Genomic DNA, 22552 nt, shown 5'->3' with positions numbered 1-22552 from the left:
TACCCGCTAGGAGGCATTTCTTCTGCCTCCTATCCGCGCGCCCGCACCAAAACCTCCACGGCCCTTTGCAGTGCTACCTGCGGTGCCTATACCCCCGCCCGGGCCGTTTGCAGAGCTTTCAGGCTATCTGCCGCCTGGGTTCGGGGCTTTGCTGTCTCCCCCCTCCCCCCTCCCAATTATTATTTATTTTTGGGATCACCAGATGACACACGCATTTCTTGGAAGAAAACCATAATTACTCCCCCGTGGGTAATACAGCGAAATGGGAAATGTATGGCGCGGTACAGCTGGTATAATGAAAACAATGATCTAAGGCACACGACCTTTACTGTAATTTTTAACAAGAAACTGCTGTACTAGCCCATCTTTTTAAACATCCAGCTGATCTTAATCAGACATCCCTGTGAGATGTGGGGAGAGTCAAAAACACCCCCTGCAATCAGATCCAGTTAAGACGGTTATTTCTGCTTTCAACGAGAGCTGAGTTAAGCGTTGCAGTTGGGGTCTCCCCCAACCAGGGACCCGCCGTCCTGCCTCCCCGAACGCCCTGCACATCCTGCGGCCAGCAACCAGCGTGGGAGGCAACGGCAGGAGCTGGTCCCAGCTCTATCTGATGTTGAAAATCAGAGTTTAAAAATGTTTCTTTTCAAAAAGATGTGATATGTTTGGGATATTTTAAAGGGGTTTCCTATAACGAAGCCTGTCGATCCCTTTGTCCCATCTGGAGACCAAGGAGATGGAGGCAGAGAAGTAGGACTAAATGCAATCCTGCAGCCAACAGGGTTGGTCCCACCACCTCTGGCTTCATTTTGGTTGCACGACTTTGTAGATAGCCTGGAAGTAATTGCAAAGAAATTCAGAGAACCACACAAATAACAAGCACAGGGAAAATCAGAGCCAAAGCTGAAGTGGCTGCGCTGCTTCATACCACGACCAAATTATTATGCCAAAAGGACTGGACTCCCTCATCACGTCGGCGTGGTTTAATAAAGCCCTGTATGCCAAGGGCTGCGGTTCACGTTCCTCGCTCAGCTCAGCCCTCTCCAGCTGCGGCGCAGTGCGCAGGGGCCTTAGGGGCTGCCGCGCTCCTGGATCGCTTTCCCTAGATGTGCAGCCCACTCCCCGCCCGGCCCCGCTGACGCGGCAGCCGACACGATGAGGAACCCCGGGCAAGGTGGATCCCGGCGGCAGGAGGGCGATCACCGAGAGGCAGGAATAACAGCCTCCCCAAAACCCAATTGCAGCTTTTTCAGATGCTTGGGCAATCCGCCTCTGCGCAATAGCGCAGGTCCCGCTCCCACAGCGTGGGAACCGTGGCGCTGGAAGGGGTGGGAGATGCCCTGGGGCAGCCACGGGCTTCCCGACAGCCACTGGCAACGCAAAGTGCTGAGACAGACCCGCCAGGGCAAGCAGTGCAGCACAGAATTTCTTTCAAACTACTTCCCTGGGTGAGAACAACCTGGTAAGCCCATTTGCACTTCGCTAGAGCAATTCCCACGTGCCAGAGGCACCACCAGGCTGGCGATATAGCTCACAGAGCACAAGAGAGCTGAGCACTGAAGCGGAGAGCTCTTAGCAACATGGAAATAAGAAGAAGTGGAAATTGCTGCAGTTTTAACTGCTTCAAGCCCTACCTTTCCGTGTCCAGAGGTGCTACCGCCTCCACGGCTCCCCCGGACGCAGTCCAGAGAAACCACCGGAGCAACCATTCATCCCAGGAGGCCGCGCAGGGAGCGATGGCACGGGCAGCCCCATGTGGAGGCGCCAGTGCCGAGCGTATCCCTTGTGATTCCCAAAAATCCAGGTGCTTTTCCCCTGGGTGGCGGTCGCCTCCTTGCAGTAGTTCCTTGGAAATGCCTGGAGGCCAGTGACCCCCCGGGAAAGGCGAGCGGCCCCGCTTGCTGCGTGCCCGCGGCGCGAGGAAGGGCGCTGCCGTACGGGAGCGGCCGGGGGAGGTTATCGCACCTACTGCAAACCTAATCTCTGCTTATCACATATCTCCAATGACTTCCTATTAATACCAGAAACCAACTTTCTTCTCTTTTTCCTGTGCACAAGTTCCATTTTTCTGCTTCCTAAAATGATAACCGAGGCATTAAATACAATAACTGCAAGGTTTGCTCAGCTTCCCTTCACTCCATTGGATCGACAGCATTTATGGCACTTTATGACATGAAGTGCTCAGGGCGCTTTTTGGGGCGCAGGGTGCTGCCAGTACAAACTGCGGCTGATTCAGGCCCTCTTGTAGACTAACAGACAACGAAAGGGACCTTTTTCTCTATTTAAGGAGACAGGGAAAAGCCCCCACAATATTTCTCCCAGAATCCTCTCTGATATGGCTAAACACTGCAGTCTTCCGACTGGGACTTTTTTTCTCACGAGGACTTTTAATTTTGCTGGCAGTTCTTATCAAGAAAATAGAAAACAGGGCACAGCAGTGGAGGAGGCATGTCCATCTGTCCTTTCATTCCCAGCAGTAACGCGGCAAATCAAGAGCAGCAGTTCTCATGTTATTAATCAATCTTCCCTTTATTACAAGTTTCTCAGGTCATCCATGGCGTTGTCACACTTGGAGAATCCAGTACCCAGAAATTTCAATTAAGGGAATTCCTAGAAATATTTTAAGCCCAATTTTTTTCTCAGAATGGATTGCAGAACAGAAACGTTTGAGCAGCCAAGCGAAGTATTTATAGCAGAAGACAGAGCTAGCATAACAGACTTAGATGTTCCAGATGCAAAGATGGTGAAGGGCTGTGTCACTGGACAGAAGGATGACGGGTAGAAAATAAAGCAAATAAAGGACTGGGTCTTCTTAGGGTGAAAAGGACCCTTGAAAGGGCCTTAATGCCGGGCCAGTCTCTTCTGTGCAGAAGAAACCAGGCTGAGAAGGAGCTGTGTGGTGCACGGGACGTGGTGCATGGGACGTGGTGCCTGGCCTAAAAAGAAGGGATCCAGTAACAGTCTTTCAGCGTTAAAAAGGCCGTTGTTGCAGAGGGATGCTGTTAAGTTGTTCTTTAGGTCGTCTGAGTAGGGTGGAGCAATTGGCTGCTTTTGCAACCAGGGACATTCAGATTGGGCAGCAGGGGAAAACCAAAGCTGATCCAGCCCTAAGGATCAAGGCACTGGGGAACAGGCAGTCTCCAGAGCCGCTGGATTTCCCCCCCCCGGGAGTTTTGAGAAAACACCAGACAAACATCTGCCGAGGACAGTCTAGCCCAGGAAAGTCCAAACGTGGCGGTGGGCCGCCTGCAGAGGCAGGAGCGGGTCTGCCCGGGCCCTCTCCTCGCCCGGAGGGCAGCGGCACCAGGCTGCCTGCAGACGCTCGCCCCGGGACGCAGCCCTGCGACGGGCCGAGGAGGACCGGGCCGTGGCGTGATGGGCCACGCGCTCCAGCACGGCCCCAGAGTCGCAAAAGGCGGATGGAAAGCGTGGCTCAGAGCGAGCCGCGCGCGCGCGGAGGAGCCTGCCCTCGGGGAGCAGAGCCGTGCCGAGAGATTCGCTGTAAAAGGGACGCTCAGAGCAGCAGGACGTTTACTTCCACAGCGCCTTTCGCCCGAGGAGCCCAACACGCCTTTACAAACGCAACCCCGCAGAGCCTCCCCGCGCCACAAGAGCTTTTCCAGACGGGTAAACTGAGGCACAGGACAAGCAGCTGCTTTGCTCAGAGACACACACGGAGCCGCTAGCCAGGGGAAGGGTCCGTGAGCCCCGGCCGCCGCTGCCCCGAGCTGGAGCCCACGGCCGGCAGCGGCACGGTTCCTGGGGCTGGCAGCATCCGCTCCGGCCCAAGATGCAGACACCCGCGGGCGCTTAGCAAAGCGCACACTGAGTTTTGCCAGCCCCAGGGACAACGTCTCTCCGCAAGCAGCCGGATGTTTATCTGCTCATCCATCTGCTCCTGCCGGTGCCGCAGGCGCTGTAGGGCCGTGGGTAAGCGGGAGCTGGAGCGTCGATCCAGGAGGGCTCCCTGCTCCCGGGCTGCTCCTCTTGCCGGGCGAGCAAGCGCTGCAGCTCCTCCTGGTCACCAAACGGGTTCCTGCCGTAGTCACGCCGGATCCAGGCACGGTACTGCCGAGAGAAAGTCCAAAGAGGTTGGGAAGGTCACCGGGGGCTGCGGCGGCCCCGGCTCGCATCACATCCCCACCGCAGCACGGCGTGGGGTCGGAGGGGCCCCAGCCTTGGTCAGCAAACAGCCAGGGCGGTGTTTCGCAGCAGCAGGCATGCCACCCAACACTACTATTTTGTACCAAGTTTCCCCAGAAAAAGGGCCATGTGGGCCCCCCCACTGCGCAGAGACTCTGCAAACTCGTGTCCCGTGCAGGGCAGGTACCTCCACTAGGTAAGAGTGAGCCTTTGCCAGCTCCAACAGACCTGTGCAGCTGTGAAAATAATGAAGGACACCGCACCGGCGTCCCAGCTACGTGCCAAAGGGGAGCTGCCGCGCTGCGGAGGGGGTGCTGCTGCAGCCGCCAGCGCGGGGAGACGGAGCGGGAGAAAAGCGGCACGTGCAGATGGGGAGAGCCGAGCCCGGAAGGGAAGGGACAATGCATCGCCAGCGGAGAAGGCTCTTGCTCTCAACGCAACGAAGTCATAGACATGCTTATGTCTCTGCTCAAAAATTGCTTCCCGCTGCTGGTTGTCTGGGCGAGCGTAAGGGAGAGCAGGATGGCCCGGGGCAGAGCAGGTGGGAAGGGCACAGCCAGAGCGGGGCAAGAGGAGCACAGCCGGGTCCTGGGTCAGCCCCGGCAGGAGACTTGGCAGCAGCTTCGGCTTCTCATGCAGGGCTGTGGCAGGACAATAGCTTTATTTACTTTTTGTTGCCAAGAAGCTGCTGTTGTTCCTTTTACAACTGAATTACTGTAAGGAAAGCTTCCCCACGCTTGCTCCCTGTTCGTACTTTGCGGTAGCGTGGTGTCAGGCTGGAATTACCGCCGCGAACAACATGGACAAGTCGGTTCTTGCCCGTTAGGCGATCTGTTTGCAGAGCCACCTCCCGCCCGCATCCGGCAGGCAGGGGAGCACCCCCAGAGCCTCCGTCCCTGCAGCCGGAGGCAAAGGGCACCCCGGTTTTAGGAGCACAGCCATGCAACTGCGTTTGCGTCCTGGTGGCTGGGGGCCAGCTGGCATCAGCCTGGGGGCCGGAGGTTGCTCGAAAGTGGAAGACGGCCCGTAGAAACGCTTCCCGCCAGGGCTAGAAACAGGCCTGGACTGCAGGACGCTCCTCCGCGGGTGCAGGCAGAACCGGGGAGCTGCCGCGGGCCCCTGCGGTGTCGGCGTGGCTGGTGGGTGCTCTGCTCTCTGCTCATGGGGGCAGCAAGGGCTTCGCCACCATCCACAGGAGCTGGTGTCCAGCTGCTCCAGCAGCCGGAAGTGACTGGGACCAGTGGGAAGACCGGGCTAAGGCATATCCTGCAATACTAAACACCTTTTTATAAGAAAGGATAGAGGGCATGGATCAGGAATGCAAAAATCAGGGGGGTTCATGGTTTGAAGGCGCAGACCCAGAAAGGCACCGAGCATCGGACCCCCGGCAGCACCCGCTGCTCCCAGACGGCACCATGGGCTCTGCCGTGCAGCACCAGGCCTGGGTACGGGATAGCACCGGGATAGGCATGGCTGGGGGAACCGGGCTGCGAGGAGCGGGGCAGGCAGCTCCCGCGCCCCACGAGGTGCCAGACCGGCAGCGATGCTGGAGCCGGGACGGCGGGACCGTGGGGACCACTGAGGCGTAACGGGAGAAAGTCTGAGATTGACGCTTGCAATAGTCCCCCTTTCCCTGCAGCCAGGGAAAGTCAGCTGGGTTAGAGGGGATTTCCGCTGGGAATGTCTGGGCTTCCCGAATCCCCTCGCTCGGCAGGCCGGGGACTCACCGCGTCCGCTGCACGCTCGCCGCTCGGACGCAAGAAGACCTGTCATTCGTGCTGGACGCCGGCCCGAGCCTGGGGAGCCGAGGCCAATTTCCTTGCTAGAAAACAGCCGCTGGGAATGACATCCCAAGGTGATTTCCAAGTTGGATGTCCTGGAGGCTGGACTGGATTTCTCTCCTCCGGGCCAGTGCCTGGAGGTCACTGGATGCTGTTCAGGTGTTCTGCACCACCGGAGCCGAGCGGGATGCAGCTCTGCGGAGCGAGGGACCCGTGTCGGCGCCCGCCGGGGCACCCACCCTCTGAGCTGCCTCCTGGCATGGACAGACGGAGCCAGCGGGGTGCTGGGGGAAACCACCCTGCTGCTGCTGCCATGCGTTTCCACTTAAAGCCAAGAAAGAAGTGGTTACGGCGCGTTTCCTCCAACGCTGACCACTAACCCGCTGCCCCGCTCATCCCTCCGTGGGCTGGCAGCACCCATCCCACCCACGCTGCGGTGGCCCCTCTGGGCAAGGGGACATGTCCGGCACCCCAATGCCCAGCTGCACCCTCTCTCGCACCCGTGCTGCTTCTCGCGTGGGGTTACTTCCTTTTCTGGCCTTACCCGTCATCGTTCTGCCATTCTTGGTCCCTTCCTTCCCTCTTTATCCATCCTGAGAAGCCCCATTTGCCAGCTCAAAACCACAGCGGCATGCTAGAGCCACGTTTCCTCCCAGCCGAGGGCCGGACCGGTCACTAGCAGAGCGGATCTTCCCCATTTCTAACTCCTGGGGTCTTGTTTGAGATCACCGGTCCAGGTGGAGAGTGGTGGAAACTGAGGCATGGAAGTGAGTATGCCTGCAGCCCCCCGCCCCAGCTCTGAAACTGGGCAGTCTGTAACTGGGAGGTTTTAGCCAACAAGAAATCATTCTTTGGCACCCGTTTCCCAGGCTCAGCCCCGTGTCCATATCTGTTCTCAAGAACTGCATTTCCGTATTTCTGCCTTCTGAGACGATAGCTGGGCTAAATTAGGAAATCTGACCTCCCCTTTCCTTTATCATCTGCACAAGCTGCTGTTCCGCAGAGATCAGGGCACGATATCCTCTAACGGTCCCGTTTCCTACCGACGCACACTTGGAAAGCAACCCTAAACCCACAAATGAGGACGAGCTCTGATTTTTCTCAGAGAAAAAGAAGCAAAGGCAAGCCTACCGCTACACACTGTGAGCAGAGCTGTTTGCACGCAGGCAGGGATGTGCACGGGCTCGAGGCGGCATCAGGTCGCACCTGCACACGGGCACCCAGCTGTGGGGCAGCTCCCTGTACCAGCGAGCACCTGCAGCTCCTGCACGCCCCACCACCCGGCACCCAGCCCAACCTGTCCCAAGCCGCAGAGGCCCTTTTAGTCCTTCCTCCTGCAAAAACAAGCTCAGAGATGGAAAACGCGCTGGCTCACTCCGAGCACAGCATCGCCTGGTCCGCTGAGGCTAAGTTATCAGTTGCTGCTTGTCCAGAGCAAATTTTTTGCGCATAAATCCTAATACTTCCCATTATTAAAATGCGGCTGAGCCTGAGTAATGTGAGAGCGCTTTCATTCTCCCTCGCAAGCGCCCAGCCTTTGCCCTGAGGACTGCGCTAGCAGGAGTCCACCCACGAGGACATTTGCAGATGATCATAGGGAACGTGATGCATTTCAAATAAAAGGCAGTGCTTGCAAAATCTGTGCAACTTGTTTAAACCCCAATGCTCAGAGGCATGCATCCAAGGGAGTTCGCCCGATGTAGGGGTTCTGCCTTTGACGTTGGCAGGGAAACCTTTGCAAAATCCACAGTGCGACTTTCAGAAACCAAAAGACATACAAAACTTGTAAGCTAAAGAAAAGGGAAGAACAAATGGCGTTTGCAGAGGCCACCCCTGATTTGGGGGGAACTGAGGGAGTAACTCCAATGCAGCAGCCTGCGGAGGCATGGCAAAGCCCGTTCCCCTCGGAGGACAACCCGTCGCGCAGCATCCCGGCGGCGCGTGGGAAGGCTCGGGGAGTGCTCTCCTCGCCGGGGGAAGCCCCGCAGGGAATCTCCAGCGTGGCGGGTATTTTGTACTCCGGCGGACCTGGTGTTTTGCAAGCGGGTGACAGCCCGGCAGGGCTGCGTCCCTCATGTGTCGGTGTCCACCCGCTCCCTCCGCCTCGGCCGCCGTGGGAGGGAACCTGCTCCGTGGGAAGGCGCTGACGTTCGGCGCCGGGTCACATGCGGCGGCGCTTGGGAGAAGAGGCGAGAAATCCCCTCGGACCGCGTGGTGCGGCCGGAGAGGCCGCCGGGCCCCTGCTGCAGTTGGCTGTGCAACGAAGGGCCCTTGCGCGACAGCTCCTGGCTGCAGCAGAGGAAGATGCTTTGGCTGCTGGGCCAGGGGGAGGTTGGGGCTTTGCCCCCAGGGATGCAGAGAGGAGCCAGTTCAGGAGTGACGGGGGCTGGAGGATGCCCTGGATACAGCAAGCCGGAAGGAGGCAGCCCCTGTTTCCCACCGCTCTCAGGGTAGCGATCGCTGCTCCGAGCGGCGGCCCCCTCCTTGCTAGCCACAGCCCAGCTGGCAGCTGCCCGGCTGCTCAGAGCCAGTGCGCCGGGGTGTCCCGGCGGCCGAGGCCGAGGCGCCCGCCCTCCGCTTCGCCGGAGGCTGCCGCGGGCACGGCTCGGCGCTCGGGCTTGGCGGCGCCGCCTCTCCTCCGCCGGGGCTTCAAAAGGGCCTCGTTCCGGGTCAAAAGTGCAGCTCTGATCTCAGCGGCTGGCAGTCGCCCGAGCACACACGATGCTATCGCTCCGGCTTCCAGGATACGGCTTGAGGCCAGCTTAGCTACGAGGACGTCCTTCCCTTGCACGGGACTTACCCGCTCGGTCACTGTTGCTGCTCGCCTAAAACCCGATGCGTTGCTTCATTTTGGGAGAATTTCTTAATTAACGCTTGCTTCTCTCTGTGAGATGCTTCTAAAAGCGAGGGATTTTCTTTCAAATGAAGTCCTGCCCCATCCAAGCGCTATCCAGGAGCGCAAACCTGCTTGCGGGGACCTTGCCTCCCCCTCCTGTCCCACCCTCGCGTCCCAGCCGACGCTCCAGCTGCACCTCGTGGCGCCCTGGGAAGCTTGGGGCATTCCCTGGAATCGGTCCATCTCCCTTCCCCTAACTCCCAGCGGGGCTTGGCGCTCACCCATCCCTCCCGCTGTGTCCTAATTGGACTCTCGAGAAAATAAGAGCGCTGGGTTTTCAAACAGCCCTTTTAAGTGCACTCGCATAATATCTAGGCACTTTTTTTTTTTTTTTTTGCAGGCATGCACGCATACACGCATGCAAAAAGCAAAACCCCCCAGGTAATAAATAGCACGTACAGAGGCCAGCTTGGGCAAACATCTGGGCCCTGCAGCTCGCTGCATGCAAAGCAGCCGTGCCTGCTTGCACGCTCCGCAGGCAGAGGTAGGGCTCCGGAGGCCCCGTTGCCTCCTTCGGCGCCGCGTCCCTGCTGCGCCGCGCACGTGCGCTGCGGAGCGTCAGCGCGAGCCGGGAGGCGCCGAGCGGAGCGGGACCTACCTCCTTGAGCAAGGTCGCCTCGTACTCCTGCAGCTGCTGCTGGAAGCCGAAGTTGGGGCTGACGTAGGACCGCACGGCCCTGGTGGCGGCCAGGCACGCGTCCCCGCTGAGGTCGGTCACCGTCATGAGGTAAGCCACCAGGACGGTGGTGCTGCGGGAAACCCCCGCCAGGCTGGCGCGAGGGAGCCGTCACCCCGCGGGCATCCCAGGCGCTCGGGCTGCGCAGCCCCCCAGCAAGCGAGGCCGACGGCACTGGCCCCGCTGGTGGCTTTAACCCCCCCCCCTTTTTTTTTTTTTTAAATAAGTTGTCACCCAAAGCAGGTCCCATTGCTGGGACACCGCGTGGCAGGCTGGAGCCGGGCAGCTCGGCCACCAGCCCGGGGCTCAGCTCCGGGCCTCGAGCTGGGATGCATCTTTCCAAGGGCATCCGCTGTGCCGGGGGTGCTCCCGCGGGAACACCCACTGCGGGTGCCCCCCCCATGCCCTGCCCCCCCTGTTTGGATAGTGGGGTCTCCGGGCATGGAGCACCCATTGCCACGGGCCGGAGCGGCGGCAGCTGAGACCTTGCCCTGTCGTTTCCTCTCCCCAGCCGGTGCTCGATGCCGGCGGTGCTCTCTGGGGGATCCCGTTCCCACGCCTCAGACGAAGGGCGCGGGGACCTTGCACCACTCCTGCCAGCGCCCAGGACCCTTCCTCCCTCCGCCGAGCGAGCCTCTGGCCTCCCAGCTACGCGAGCGCTTACCAGTGAACGAGGCAGCCTCCCCCGCGGAGCCGGCATTCGTGGATGAACTTGATGCACTCCTTGAAATGCTGCATCCTGGAGGGAGAGAAGCAGCAAGGTGAGGCGGGGGGCGCGCAGCGAGGCCCTGAGCGAGTCCCAGGACGAGAGGCCATCTCCAAGAAGAGCAATCCTTCCCAGGATTTCCCAGCCTCCGCAGCCCACAAGAAGGCTGGGGGACGGAGGGCGCAGGGACTGATCTCCATCTAGGAGGAAGGAAACGATGTGAAGGGCTTTCTCGGGATTTCCTGCATCCCAGAGCATGGAGCCTGGAGCAGGGCGACGCCACCAGCAGAACCAGCTCGGGGATGAGCCAGAGGTGAGGCAGCCTCCGGGGCAAGACGCCCGCGGGACGGGCACGTCCCGGCGGTGGAGGTGACGAGCTCGCCCTGAGCCCGCCTCGGTGCCCGAGCGGAGCGGGTAGCCAGCGCTCCTCTGCGCCCCGTGCCCAGCAGATGTCCCCCAGGGTCTCCCATCAGCTGCAAGGATCGGCCTGGGAAACTCACCCTCGATGCCAAGAGCACCCATTTCCCTTGGAAGGAAGATGCAACCAAGGTGGCTCACAAGCCATTTTGGCCAAAGCCACCCTTCCAGTAGGCACAGAAGGGGGGGAGCAGGGTCATTCCTTTCCCCTTCCATCTCCAAGGGGCCCCCAGCTCCCCCCTGGAGCAGCCGCAGGGAGCTGCCGAGTCCTGCCCGGCCGCGGGGAGCTGCTCCGAGCAGGGCTGTGGCCGTGCCGGGAGGCAGAGCTGCCAGCAACAGCCCAGCGACGTGCCCTTGGGCACCTGGGTGCGTTCCCGAAATAAAAAGCATTGCCAGTAACTGGCGGCTCCCGGCAAGGCAGGGGATCGCCTTAACCCCGACCGGCGCGGGAGCGGAGGAGCAGGGCCGTTCGCTGCTGCATGCGCCCCGGTGATGGGCACCGCTGCTGCTCATCACCGCGAGCGATGTGGGAAGCAGCTGCTAAATCCCACCCAAACTGACCGACACCTCCGAGAGAGGCCCTGCAGAGCCAGGTATTTTCTTGCTAAGCAAGTGTTTGCACTAACCCGGCTGGGAAGCAGAGACCGATCAGAAGGGGGGAGGCTGCCGGGAGCCCCAGAGATCGCCAGCTCCCGGGCAACGTGGACCACAGTCTGGGCAGCGTTGCCTGTCCCACCTCGCTCAGCCGGGACGGGCCGAGCCGAGAGCAGGAGGTGCGGCGGCCCCAGGAGCCGGCCGACCCCGGCGTGTGCCTCTCGCCGGCGCGCTCGGCTCCCGGACTTCCTCTGCCTCCGCGTGATGAGGGTGGGCGTGCGCTCGCCCGGCCTTCCTGATTTCTCAGAAGCCAAGACCCAAGCTGCCACAGAGTTATTCCCCCAGAGCCCGGCTCGCCCACCTTCGTCCCCACCAGAGGCTTGTCCCTAGCTGATACCCCCCGGCGAGAGCTCAGACCTGGCTTTCCTGCAGGAATAAGGCAGGACCCGCTAAAACTTTCCACCTCTGTCTGATCAAGAGGGATACTCTTCTTCTTTCTTTGGAAGAGCAGAGTCTGGGCATCTTCTAAGAAACCAACCAAAGACAATGTTCAAAAAGAGCAGGGGTTTCTGCCACCCAGAGCTCAAGAAGAGGAGAAACAGGGAATTCGCCGAAGCCTTGGCCACACACAAAATGTTGAGTCTCTTGGTCATTAAAGGAGGTGCCAGTTCATGACTCCTCATGGGCTACGGAAATGGTTCATCTTCCACCACAGTAGCAAAGGGACCAACCATCTCAGCATCGAGTGCAGGGGCTTTTCCTGACCCCTGGGCTCATACCAAAGCTTATCCTGGGGGATAACCCTTGTTATCCTGGGTTATCCTGATCATCTTCACGGAGCAGAGAGGCAGACAGCAGCCCCCGGGGCCGCTGCGGATGGCCTACATGGACCCCATGGGTCCAAGTCCTCCAGATCCCAGGGAGGGCTCTCCTTTTCTCCACAGCTCCACCAGGTTTCCCACGGCCGGGCCAGCGAGAGGGAAGGTCTCCCCACGCGTTACCGGCCTCAGCCCGTGGGACCGGAGCGCTCAGCCCAGCGGTGCCATGAGCTGCCGAGGCCCCAAGGCGTAAGCATCTCCAGGACACCAAGTTCACCGGGATTGTGAAATCCCAGGCATAAACTGACAAGCAAAAAATAGAATAAGTCTTCCTTCCGGCAACCAAGCTTTTTCTTGGTGTTTTTTTTTTTAAGTAGACATGCCACAAGCACAAAGAAACGAGAGGGGAGAAAAAATAACATCCAAAAAACCCTGTTCTTGCTGAGGCAAGGCTTTCTTGTAAAGCTTCTCTTTCCGTGCAGTGGGAGTATGAGCAAGCAGAATTACTCGCCAGAGACAAGGCCGATTTCTCCAAAAGACACTGGAAAGCCAGCACCTCTGCAACGGGTTTAGGTCTGGTCACGGGGCCGACTCTGACATGTGAGGTCCCAGGAGAGAAAGAGCTGCCACGGGCCCCGGCACCCCCTCTCTGGGAGGCTGAGTCCGTCGCAACTCACCGCATCTCCCACAAGGGAGTGGGAGCCTGCACAGGCCCCAGTTTACATGCAATAACCCATGCGGATAACGTTAGTGAACGTTAAAGCAGCAGTGGAAAACCATGGCCTCTACCAGACTGGTTTCTACAGAAATCACCTGCGCTGTCCTGCACACTTGCCTCTCGTTTTCCATGAAAAATCATTTTAACAATTATTCTAGTTCTCTTTTCAAGGAAAAAGTTGGGAATATCTATACAACTCTTTCCCCCCGCCACCCAAGCCAATGAAGAACGTACCATTTTTGAGACCTTCATGGTGGAAATAATTCTGAAACTCAATGAAAAACCAGATTTACCAGGTTTACTGACTGTGTACACACAGAGAAACACAGAAATTTTAAAACCCCCAGATACTGTTAACCACCTGAGAGTGAACCACCGCTTTTTTGAAGCGCAGCAATGATACAAAGCTTTTGCGGCATGAACCAATTTGAACCTTCATTCGGCAGAATGTGAACTTTAAATGACAGAGAATTAGCAAAATGCTACCCAGGGAGGCAAAAGGATTGTGAATCACTTACAGGTTTTGACTCGATGAGTCCGAGGCCGATATACAGAGATAAGTCATGCCCTGCAAGAAGAAGAGAGTTGCAGCAGTAAGATACCTTGGAGAAATGCAAAATCTCCCATTTCTCTCTGTTCCTTCTCCCTAGAGGAGCCTCTACGTAACATGCACTCGGAGTAAAATCCCTCCTCGATCCCCGGGAGTTTCTGCTGTGGGCAGAGGCAGGATTTCCCCAGGGCTCAGAGCAGCGCCCGGGACGGTTCCCGAGCGGGGAGGATGCTCCCGACGCGTCTCCCGCGGGAGCTGCCGCGAGACCCCGGCGGCTCCCGCACCCCAGGTGCCCCGCGGCGGCGAGGTGCGAGCCCTGCCGGGAAGACGTGGGCAGACACGAATTCCCCCAGTCACACTCATCAATGAGTTATTTCCTCCCCATCCTTTTAATACACAATAAATCATCCTGCCGCACGTTGGCGTAGGTCAGATCACTTTCCTTTCTTTAAAACATCGCTTCCTTGATCCTCCCTGTTCCGAACTAAAATTAGATCCTTTTCGTCTGACTTTTTTTTTTTTTTGGTCCTCAAAGCGAAACAGGGTGGAAATCCTGCCAGACAGAGCTGAAATAGCCGAGCACCCGGGCACCAAAGATTGCCCCGTCTTCATTCCTCCCTTTCCAGGCATCTCTGCTAACAAGTCCAGGTGATGATAAACGCCAGCCCCAGGCGACAGGGAGCAGCAGAAAGCTTAAGGAGGGAGCGAAGGGAAGGGTCCGCGCAAGCGGCGTCGAGGCCGGCACTCACGGCCGCTGCACACCCGCGCCTGCCGGGCGGCTCCGGACCCATCCGCCCACCGAGCGGCTGGAAAACACCCGGAGCGAGCTCCGGCACGGCCAGGGGCAGCCCCGCACGGTCGCTGCTCCACTCACGAGCCGCCCCGGCTGCTGCAGGTGGACGGGAGCTGCTGGGAGCACGTGTGGAATGAGTTTGATGGGTCTCGGCCCAGCCCTTGAAGATGGTATTTGTGAAACCAAGCAACCCCGGAGCGACGCTTGCTGGAAAGGTGCAATGAGTCCCACTTTCCACATGGCCAAAGGAAATCCCTTTGAGTCAGAGGGCTGCAGGAGGGACCGGACTGGGCTGGAGAGTCACAGGCATTCAGCAATGTCCCACCAGAGGCTCAAACCCAGGAATGTCGCTGGGATGTTCCTGCTCTGGAAGGACCCAGGCTCCAGGGCCAGCTGCCCGCAAAGAGGCTGTGCAGGGAGTTTCCCGTGTGTGTCCCCCTCCACCCACCATCACACCCGTCCTGCGCCCTCCGCCGTGGTGCGGGCGAAGCCGCCACCCTGCCCAGCGCATCCGAAGATGCTCAGCGAGGCCGCAGGAGATGGGGACCGAAACGGGGCCGAGCAATTTCTCCCTCCTCACCCTGGCCGAACTGCGGGCTTGCCAGCATCGGGGCAGCCCGGGGCGTCCTGGAGCTCCGGCTGGGACAGGAGAGTGGGAGCAAGGGGACCAAAGGGGACGGAGCTGTCTGGACCAGCTGGGGTTGCAGATTGGCACTGAGGGGCTCCGGCAACTCCAGGGACGCAGGTTTGGGAGAGGAGGGGACGGTGAGTCAGGGCCGCAACTCAGAGCGGGATGCTGGAGGGAGCAAACCAGCCTCGGGCTCGGCACAAGCAAGCGACGGCAGCAGAACAGGCTGCAACGGGCCAACAGAGCCGGCTGTAGCTTCCCCGCACCTGGCACCCGGGCACCGGCCTGACGCCCCTGCAGCGAGCAAAGGCGCCATGCAAACCTCCCAGCGCCCCAGCCCGCCCCGCACACGCACCCTGGAGTAACTGCCAGGCTGCGAGGCGCTTCCTCCTCCCCATCACGAACGATGGGGTGCCTGGTCCCCCGCACGGGGAGGGCAGCGGGGCTGCATGCACGGGCCCCCAGTGCGGGTTTGCGGTTCCCTGCCTGGCGCTGTGATTGACACGTTGCTCAACCCACCGTGCCTTTCCAGTTCCCCTTTCGCGCCAGGCCCGCGGTGTTGTAAGCGCGCCGAGCGGTTTGCTGCCCGACTGGGCCTGGGCCGCTCCGCCGCGGCACCAGCTGCTGCCCCGCTTCAATCCGCGAGCCGTTTCTCGGCCTCGGATTTTATGCACCCTCCTTCCTGCTTTCTTCCTGCCCCCTCCCAAGTTACTCAATGCCCTTCACAAGGAAAAGCTCCTGCGGTTATTTTGAGCTGCGGCTCCTGGAAGAGAGAGAGTGAGACGGCACGAGCGCTGCTGGCGGGACGAGCGCTGCCGACTGGCCCCTTAGCCCTCTACAGCCCAGATGTGGAGGCTGGCAGCGGGGTCCCGACCCGCTCCCTCACCTCCAGAGCCCGTCCGCGCACGCAGGACTCGCGCTCGAAAGACTGGGCTAACTTTGGCAGCAGCTCCCTCGTGCCTCAGTTTCCCCCAGCTGCCGCGCTCGGGGGCTGCGGCGGCGGGAGCTTTGGGGTCGGTTTAGGCACGACACTGCTCCGAGCCACGGGGCCCAAAGAGCACAGGGATATTTTTCCCCTTGCTCTAAGGAGCGAGCCGGAGGACGTGCTCCAGCCCGAGCAGCCGGGGTTGCGCAGGGTCGCCCGGAGCCTCCTCTTCCTCCCTGCCATCGGCTCCGCCGTGGGCAGGCAGCGGCCGCAGAGGGACCCCAGGGGGTCGGGGGGGGGGGTCCGCGGGCTGTGCCCGTCCCCGCTGCGGCTGCGGCCGCCCCGTCGGGGCTGGCGTCGCGGCTCCCCTGCCGCTAGGGAAACCCCCCCGCCCCGTCCCGGGGGCCCGAGCACCGCCGGGGGGTCCGGGCAGCAGCACCCCCCCCCCCCCGCCGGCGCCGTGCGCCCGCTTTGCGCGGGGCGGCGATGCCCTCTCGTGGCCCCGGCCGCGGCCGGCACCTCCCGCTGGCCCCGGGCGGCAGCGCCGGCAGCCGCCGCCGTTTCCCACGCGCGCCGTTGGCCTCCCCTCCGCCGCGCGTGGGGCGCGCTCACCTCCAGCACGGGCTTGGCGTTGTTGTGCACGGAGAGGATGTGGGTCACGCCGTTCCTCAGCAGGTTGTCTCGGTCCTCAGAGTCTGCAAGCGGGAAAACACGCGTGACTCCCCCCCCACCTCCACCGCTGCCTTTCCCTCCCCCGGCAAGATGCGCTTCACAAAGCACCAGCCGGAAACCTGGATCGGATGTAGCGTCGCTGCCCGTGGCAGGGTGCGGCTTTGCTCCCGGCGGCACAGCCGTGACCCTTCGAGCTTCCAGCACCCGCTTCCCCATTGCCTTCCCCCTCGGGCGATGCCCAACCGCAGGGGCAGGAAGGGAGACCAGCCCCAGCTCGAAATCATCCAAGCAATGTTCACCAGCTCCAGGATGCTCTAGTCCCTCTTCTAGCCATCCAACAAGTCAGACAAATCCAGCCGCTCCTTCCCCCTCGTGCATGCCGGTTATTTCACAGACGCGGCTGGCTCCGGTGGAGAGATTTCCGAGCAGCCGTCGCCCCTCCGCTCTGTGCCAGCACGTTTCCCCTCGCACCCAGCACAGACCCCTCCGCTGCCTCAAGGAATGGAGAGAGGGTCCCTGCCTGCCCCCTTGCCCTGGGAAAGGAGGGGTGGCTCACTGCAGAGGGCAGGAGGAGCATGGCAGAAATCTGTTAAATATATATATATATATATATATATATATATATCCCCCTTGCAGAGTATCCGCTCGGCCTTTCCAGAGAGACACTAAAACACCAGGCAACAAGGCAAGCTCCAGCAAGGGAAATTTGCTCATCAGAATAAAAAGGTATTTCTTCTGCTGGGGCAGGATGATTTTCTCTCCCCAGAGTTCGTAGAGCATTTGTCAGCCCAGAGGCACTGCAAGGCACCTCCTTCAAAGCAACGACCACCACTGGATGGTCGGCAGGCAAGGCAGCTCCTAAAACCACCACTGAAATCAGAAGCGAACCTGCTAACTTGGAAAAGGCAGTTGTGTCCTGCTGCGTAGGTGAAACCCGGCCGCATGGAGCTGGAGGCCTGGACGCTGGACCAGGAAAGCCCAGCTTTGGCCCTGGCTGTAAACATTATCTCAGCAAACACAGGGAGGTTTGCAGCCGGGAGATCGGGCCCTGAGCGCCCAGGCACATTCGGTGACTGCCGGTCCCCGAGGACAGCCCCTCCCCAGGGCCAGCACTGCTCCTGTTTACATGGGGACACCCTGGACTTGCAGTTGGGATGGGGCTGTTCCAGTGTTTTGGTTCTCCGGAAGGCCCCGAGGTCCCCAAGCGGGAGCAGCCGCAGGGAGCCTCCCAAAGAAACAGGATTTTCTGCAAGGCGTGAAGGGAGGGCTGAAAAAGGGACGTGGAAACACCCTTTTCCATAGTGCCAGCTGCAGTTTTCAAAACATTGATTTCCAGGATCGGAGGATCTTGAAATGACCGAGATCCCAGCCTGGGGAGGAGAGGGGCCCTCCGGCACCCGCTGCACCGGTGACTCGCGCAGAGCAAATGCAGCGTGCGTGAAGGAGGTGGAGCAGAGAAACGCACTTACCCCGGATGTTCCCGAGATAGAGGCCTTTAACCACCTGGGAAGAGACAAAAAGGAGATTTCAGACAGCATCAGGTGCAACACGCGTCCCTGCATGATGGAGACGGGAGGACTCCTGAGGACCTGACCCAGGATTTCTCCTTCCTCCAGAGCAGAGAGGCCCAGACAGCTCCCTGGGGGGAAAAGCAACCTTGCAGCCTAAAAGAGCCAACCGTGTTGGCCACTGGGGTTATAGATGCCCAGGGGACCAGAGAGGAAAGCAAAGTGTCGTTCCTCCTTTCACCAGATTCTCCTTCCTGCTTCCCAAACCCACAAGCAAACACATTTGCTTAATCTAACACCACGCAGAAAGTTGTTCAGAAGCATCAAGCTGCACACGTGCTACTCGCACACGCAGGATCAAGGCCTCCGGCAGCAAACTCCCCCAGGCAGTTATGGACTAAGCACCTAATCAACAAACCGTCTTCGTTACCAGACCGACGGCGCCAGCTTGAGCCCAGCCAAAACTCCTGCAGGTGCGAGACGCAGAGCAAACCCTTCCAGGAGCGCAGAGCTCAGGAAAACTCAGTACATATGCTGAGGATGGGTTTCCCAGCTTGCATGTTGTCCCTTGGTCATGCTGCTAATGGAAAGGTCCTGCTGGGAGCTGGATTCCCCAGACAGGTCACCCCGGAGCCTCCGCCGGCGAGGTGTGGCTCAAAGGGCACACGGGACCTGCCGGCACGGGGCCCCTGGAGCACGAGGAGCCCGACCTGGCCGCCACGGGGGACTTGGACCCCAAGGGACAAGCAGAGGCCGGCCCGCAGCTTTGCTTTGCCTTTCTATAGCAACTGCCTCTTCCAAATAGTTTCAAAGGTTGCCTCTGCCAGCTGGGAATAGATGTGCATTATAAATTTATTATAAATAGCACGGGCTATTTATAATGCTTCTCTGGCCGGGATGCTGTGGTAAGTGCCTCTGAGTGTGCAAATTCTGTCTCCCACTCTCTGCTGTTGGCTACAAAAAAGAAAGAGGGACAATTTGGCCTATTTATGGAGTGTAATAACCTGCTAGAGCCATTTCTAGAGGCATGGAAAAGAAGAGCTGGTTCCCGATAAGATTTGTTTGCACCCTTCCGGCAGAAGAAACCCTGTTCGAGAGGCTGCAGAAAGGTTTTCCTAGCAGAGAGGGGGGCTTGGCAGCTCAGGCCTGGAGGCCAGACGCACATCCTCAGCCTGCACCGCCGGCCCCACGAAGCAGCGCCAAGTCCTTGCACCAGCTCCCGAGGCCACGAACGCTTAAAACGCCGCCAACCTGCTCTCGAGGCTGCAGTCCGCTCGCTCCGCACCTCGGCAAAGGACCTTTGCACTCCCCGGGTCGTTCATCCAAACACACGGATGCTAAGCTGGCAGCAAACATCCTTGCCCTGGACCAGCTGTGCACTTGTTCCCCGGCCCGTTGGGGGCTGGGGTCTCACGCCAACGCTGCCAGCGGGCAAGTCGTACATGTAACGGGAGACACGAGCTGGAGGGAGAAGCCGTGCTCCTTTATTTACAATATCTGGGGTGCAAACACCTGGATTCGGTCAACGGCTCTGCCCCCAACACAGCAAAACCTTAGATGTATTTTATTTTGAACTGCAGAAAGCCATTGCAGTAAGTGCAATGATATGAAAGGACATGCGCTGTGCGTAACAAACTCGGTGAGCAGTACGTGGGGGCATTTCATATCCCCAGGGCAGAAAAAAAAGGAGAACAGTCTACTAACAAGGAATCGCACCGTGAGAACCCAAAGGACTCTTTGCAGCACCCTGCAGGACCACCGAGCTCCCCGGTGCAGGTACCGAGGTGCATGCACACCAAGAGCTGTGCTCTGAGCCTGACGGCCGAAGAGGAATTTATTAATTTTTGTTACCCAGAGGAGTAATAAAAAGCTCAGAGATGGCTCCGAGTTATCCCGGCGAGTGCTGTACAGCAGCAATTGCGTTCTGTACGTAAAACACACCTTTAACCCTCTGAAAGCCTGGTAAATGCTGTCGACTGCCTTCCCCATTTCCAGCCCCGTGCCTGGCTCTATACGAGAGACCAGCTAAAAGGAGGATGCTGAGCCCCGCGTCTCGCAAAGGCCAAGCCGGATGGTGCAATGCAAAGGTGTCAGCCCCAGCACAGCGCTGGGACCCGCAGCACCAGCGCAGAGGCAGCCGGAGCCACTTCCTGGGGTGGCCAGCGGCCACAGGGGTTGAAACCCCCGTGTTAAACCGCAGCAGAGCTGCCCAGAGAGAGCTCCTCCTGATCTGGTGTCTCTGCTGTTGTTCCAGGGTCTAATTTTAAGTTGGATAACACATGTACTGAGCAGTTATTTGAGGATACAAACAGAAATCAATCCCCTCTGCCAGCCCTGAAGTTCAGCTGAGCAACAACCATCAGTAAAACCCCACTTGGCCCGTTTGCATGCATTGTCCCCAGGCACAGAGGTGTCTCAGAGGTGACAAGGGAAGGAAATTTCCCCGCACGCACCCCAGTAATTTTGGATCGCAGTCCAGCAGGCTCCAAGGGGCCCGCGTTAGCCCTGAGGACACTAGCGCCAGGGCTTCACCACCCAAGGGACCTAAAGCCAGCTGTCACTTTTTAAACACACTTCAGCACTTAGCTCATCACCCTGAATATAAATCCAGGGATCGCTGTTCGCTTTTAAATGGATGTGGAAAATTCCCTTTCTCAAATGCTCAAAGTTTTGAAGGGGAAAGACAAAAGGAAGATGCAACCGGTTGCATCTAGGGCACTGTCGCAGCCTGGGAACGAGCCTCCCCCTGGATAGCAGCAAAAAGATGCTGCCAAGGAGGAGCGCGCTGGCCCCGTCCTGCCGTCCTTCCCGTACCTTGCTCATTCCACTCCCCATGGTCTTTCTCTCCCCACAGTCAGGACTCAGGCGGCCTCTCGGTATCCAAGGGTACCTGCAAATAAACACCCAAAAAATCCCCGACAGGACTAGTGAGATCCACCTCTCCCCAACAGCGTGTCCCACTGTCAAGATCCAAGGAAAGGGGGAGCATGCACCGGCAAGGGAGTGTGCAGAGCCCCAGCAAACTCAGCCCACTTACCGGCTGCAAGCTGCTCCCTAGGTCTTTGCTGCGGCACTATTGGGTGAAGGAGGACTGAGGAGCGCGGCTGCTGCAGGGTAGGAAAGGACGAAATAAGGATCGGGGGCTGCGGTGAGGCTCAGGTTTCTCTTCCGGACTCCCTGGCTCGCTGGGGCTTTCACTGACGCTCAGCCTTTTGGGGAGGGATGAAGAGGGGGACGCCAGGGATGAAGAACTGCCTCATCCCAGGGATGTTGGCAGCAGGCGGCGTGCATCCCTGCCGGGCTCAGCGCTGGTGGGCAGAGCGCGCGGGTGTTTTCTCTGTGGGTTCTAGCAAGGTCTGGAGCAGCAGGGCCAGCTTGGGCAGATTTCCACTGCAATGAGCAGGCACCTTCCCGAATGCAGTCACTTCTCCGCTGCAGCAGCCCGTCCCCTTCCCGAACCACTTTCCTGGGGATGTGCTCAGGGCATCACTCTCTGCTCCGAGGGGCCACGCTGCTCAGGCGGTGCAGAGAGCAGGGACACAAGACACACAGCTCAGCCTTTCTTTCTTTCTCCATGCTCCTTTCGGGGCTGCCTCTCAGTCAGCAATGCTACAGTCTGATATAAGCTCTGAAGGCACCAGGATTCCTCTCCCGGCCACACTAATTCCTCCTAAAGAGGAGACGCTCAAGGGAATGAGATCAGAATTCAGAACAAGGCATTTACCTTGAAAAATCAATGCGGCAGGAGTGATGTGCAGCTAATGGAGCATTTAGGGTAAGCCCATCTCCCCTCCCTCCAGGAAGGGAGATAACACCAGCTCTAAAGCAGCACTGTAATTCCCACACGCGCTTCAAAATGTCAATTTTCAAAACAGATATGCCAGGCCCCTCCCACATCAATGTTATTAGCCTGTCAGAAGCATGAGCTGTATGAAGAATGAGCAAAAGCAAACCTCTACAGTAGCGAAAACCCTGCAGTCATCATATATCTGTGTTGCAGCAACAAGGTGAAATCTAGGTTACCCTGAATTCCAGGGAACCTAGCCAGACTGGAAGCCTAAGTCAAAAGATATTTCCCTGTCATCATTTCACTTCCCAAATCCAGTAAATGAAATCATTTCCCACACTTCAAGCAGTTTTCTGCAGTCATTGAACAAATACTGACACAGAAAACAACAGCACAACCTTAGGATGACATTTAAAGGCACTTCAAATTGCATTTGTTATCATGCTGTTGCCAGGTTAAAGACAACATAGTTCAGCTGTTGGTTTTACCACCATAAGAAACTAAGCCAACTCCACCGCAGTCATCTTAATAATATCCTTCTCGGTACTCTGGAGACAAACATTTTACGTAAAGGATCTTTCAGAAGCAGGAAGGGGAGCTCATCACTTAAATCCCACTGAATCATCTCACCTTTGAAACATCTTCCCCTGAAAGTTCCTTTACTGAAGCGGAAAGGCTGACCAGCTCCTGACACACCAGAGCATCAGAAGCGACTAAGGACTGAAGAGTCCCTAGGCTTTCTGCCATGGCAGCTAAATACTTACAAAGAGGTTTAAACCCATGACTGTTCAGTAATCAGGAAGAACAAACTGAACTCAAAGCTGTTTTTTCAAAGGTAGATTTGATCTTTGGAGGCCCATTTTTAAATCAAAGGCCTGCAGTTTGCCTTCAGAAAGCCTAGGACACACATCAATGCTGGGGGAGATAACCCTAAGCAGCT

General features: G+C 58.6%; 1 protein-coding gene across 2 annotated transcripts; it reads right to left on the bottom strand.

Moving 5' to 3' along the window:
• Positions 1–310: 310 nt before the first annotated feature.
• Positions 311–21667, bottom strand: LOC104149316 (dual specificity protein phosphatase 22-A-like). 2 transcript variants are annotated; one of them, XM_068955388.1, is made up of 9 exons: positions 20863–21667; positions 20640–20715; positions 17787–17820; positions 16258–16340; positions 13268–13317; positions 10161–10235; positions 9419–9590; positions 1635–4068; positions 311–834 (listed from the first exon to the last, which is right to left on the bottom strand). In XM_068955388.1, exons 2-8 carry the CDS (start codon positions 20658–20660, stop codon positions 3877–3879), a joined length of 627 nt encoding a protein of 208 aa, XP_068811489.1. In that variant the 5' UTR covers positions 20661–20715; positions 20863–21667; the 3' UTR covers positions 311–834; positions 1635–3876. The 2 variants fall into 2 exon arrangements, with proteins under 2 accessions (XP_068811489.1, XP_068811488.1); XM_068955387.1 differs by lacking the exons at positions 17787–17820; positions 20640–20715; positions 20863–21667 and adding an exon at positions 16437–16548.
• Between the last annotated feature and the right edge of the window lie 885 nt (positions 21668–22552).

This window comes from Struthio camelus, chromosome 10 (assembly GCF_040807025.1).
Source record: "Struthio camelus isolate bStrCam1 chromosome 10, bStrCam1.hap1, whole genome shotgun sequence".
Taxonomy (NCBI): domain Eukaryota; kingdom Metazoa; phylum Chordata; class Aves; order Struthioniformes; family Struthionidae; genus Struthio; species Struthio camelus.
This window is presented reverse-complemented; position numbering and strand designations above follow the sequence as displayed.

Coding starts and splice junctions, on each gene's coding strand:
- LOC104149316 (XM_068955387.1), bottom strand. CDS start 16,533: ATGGGGAAGCGGGTGCTGGAAGCTCGAAGGGTCACGGCTGTGCCGCCG. Junction 9,591..10,160: donor GGAGGCTGCCTCGTTCACTG/GTAAGCGCTCGC, acceptor CCCTCGCGCCAG/CCTGGCGGGGGTTTCCCGCA. Junction 4,069..9,418: donor AGGCGACCTTGCTCAAGGAG/GTAGGTCCCGCT, acceptor TTCTCTCGGCAG/TACCGTGCCTGGATCCGGCG.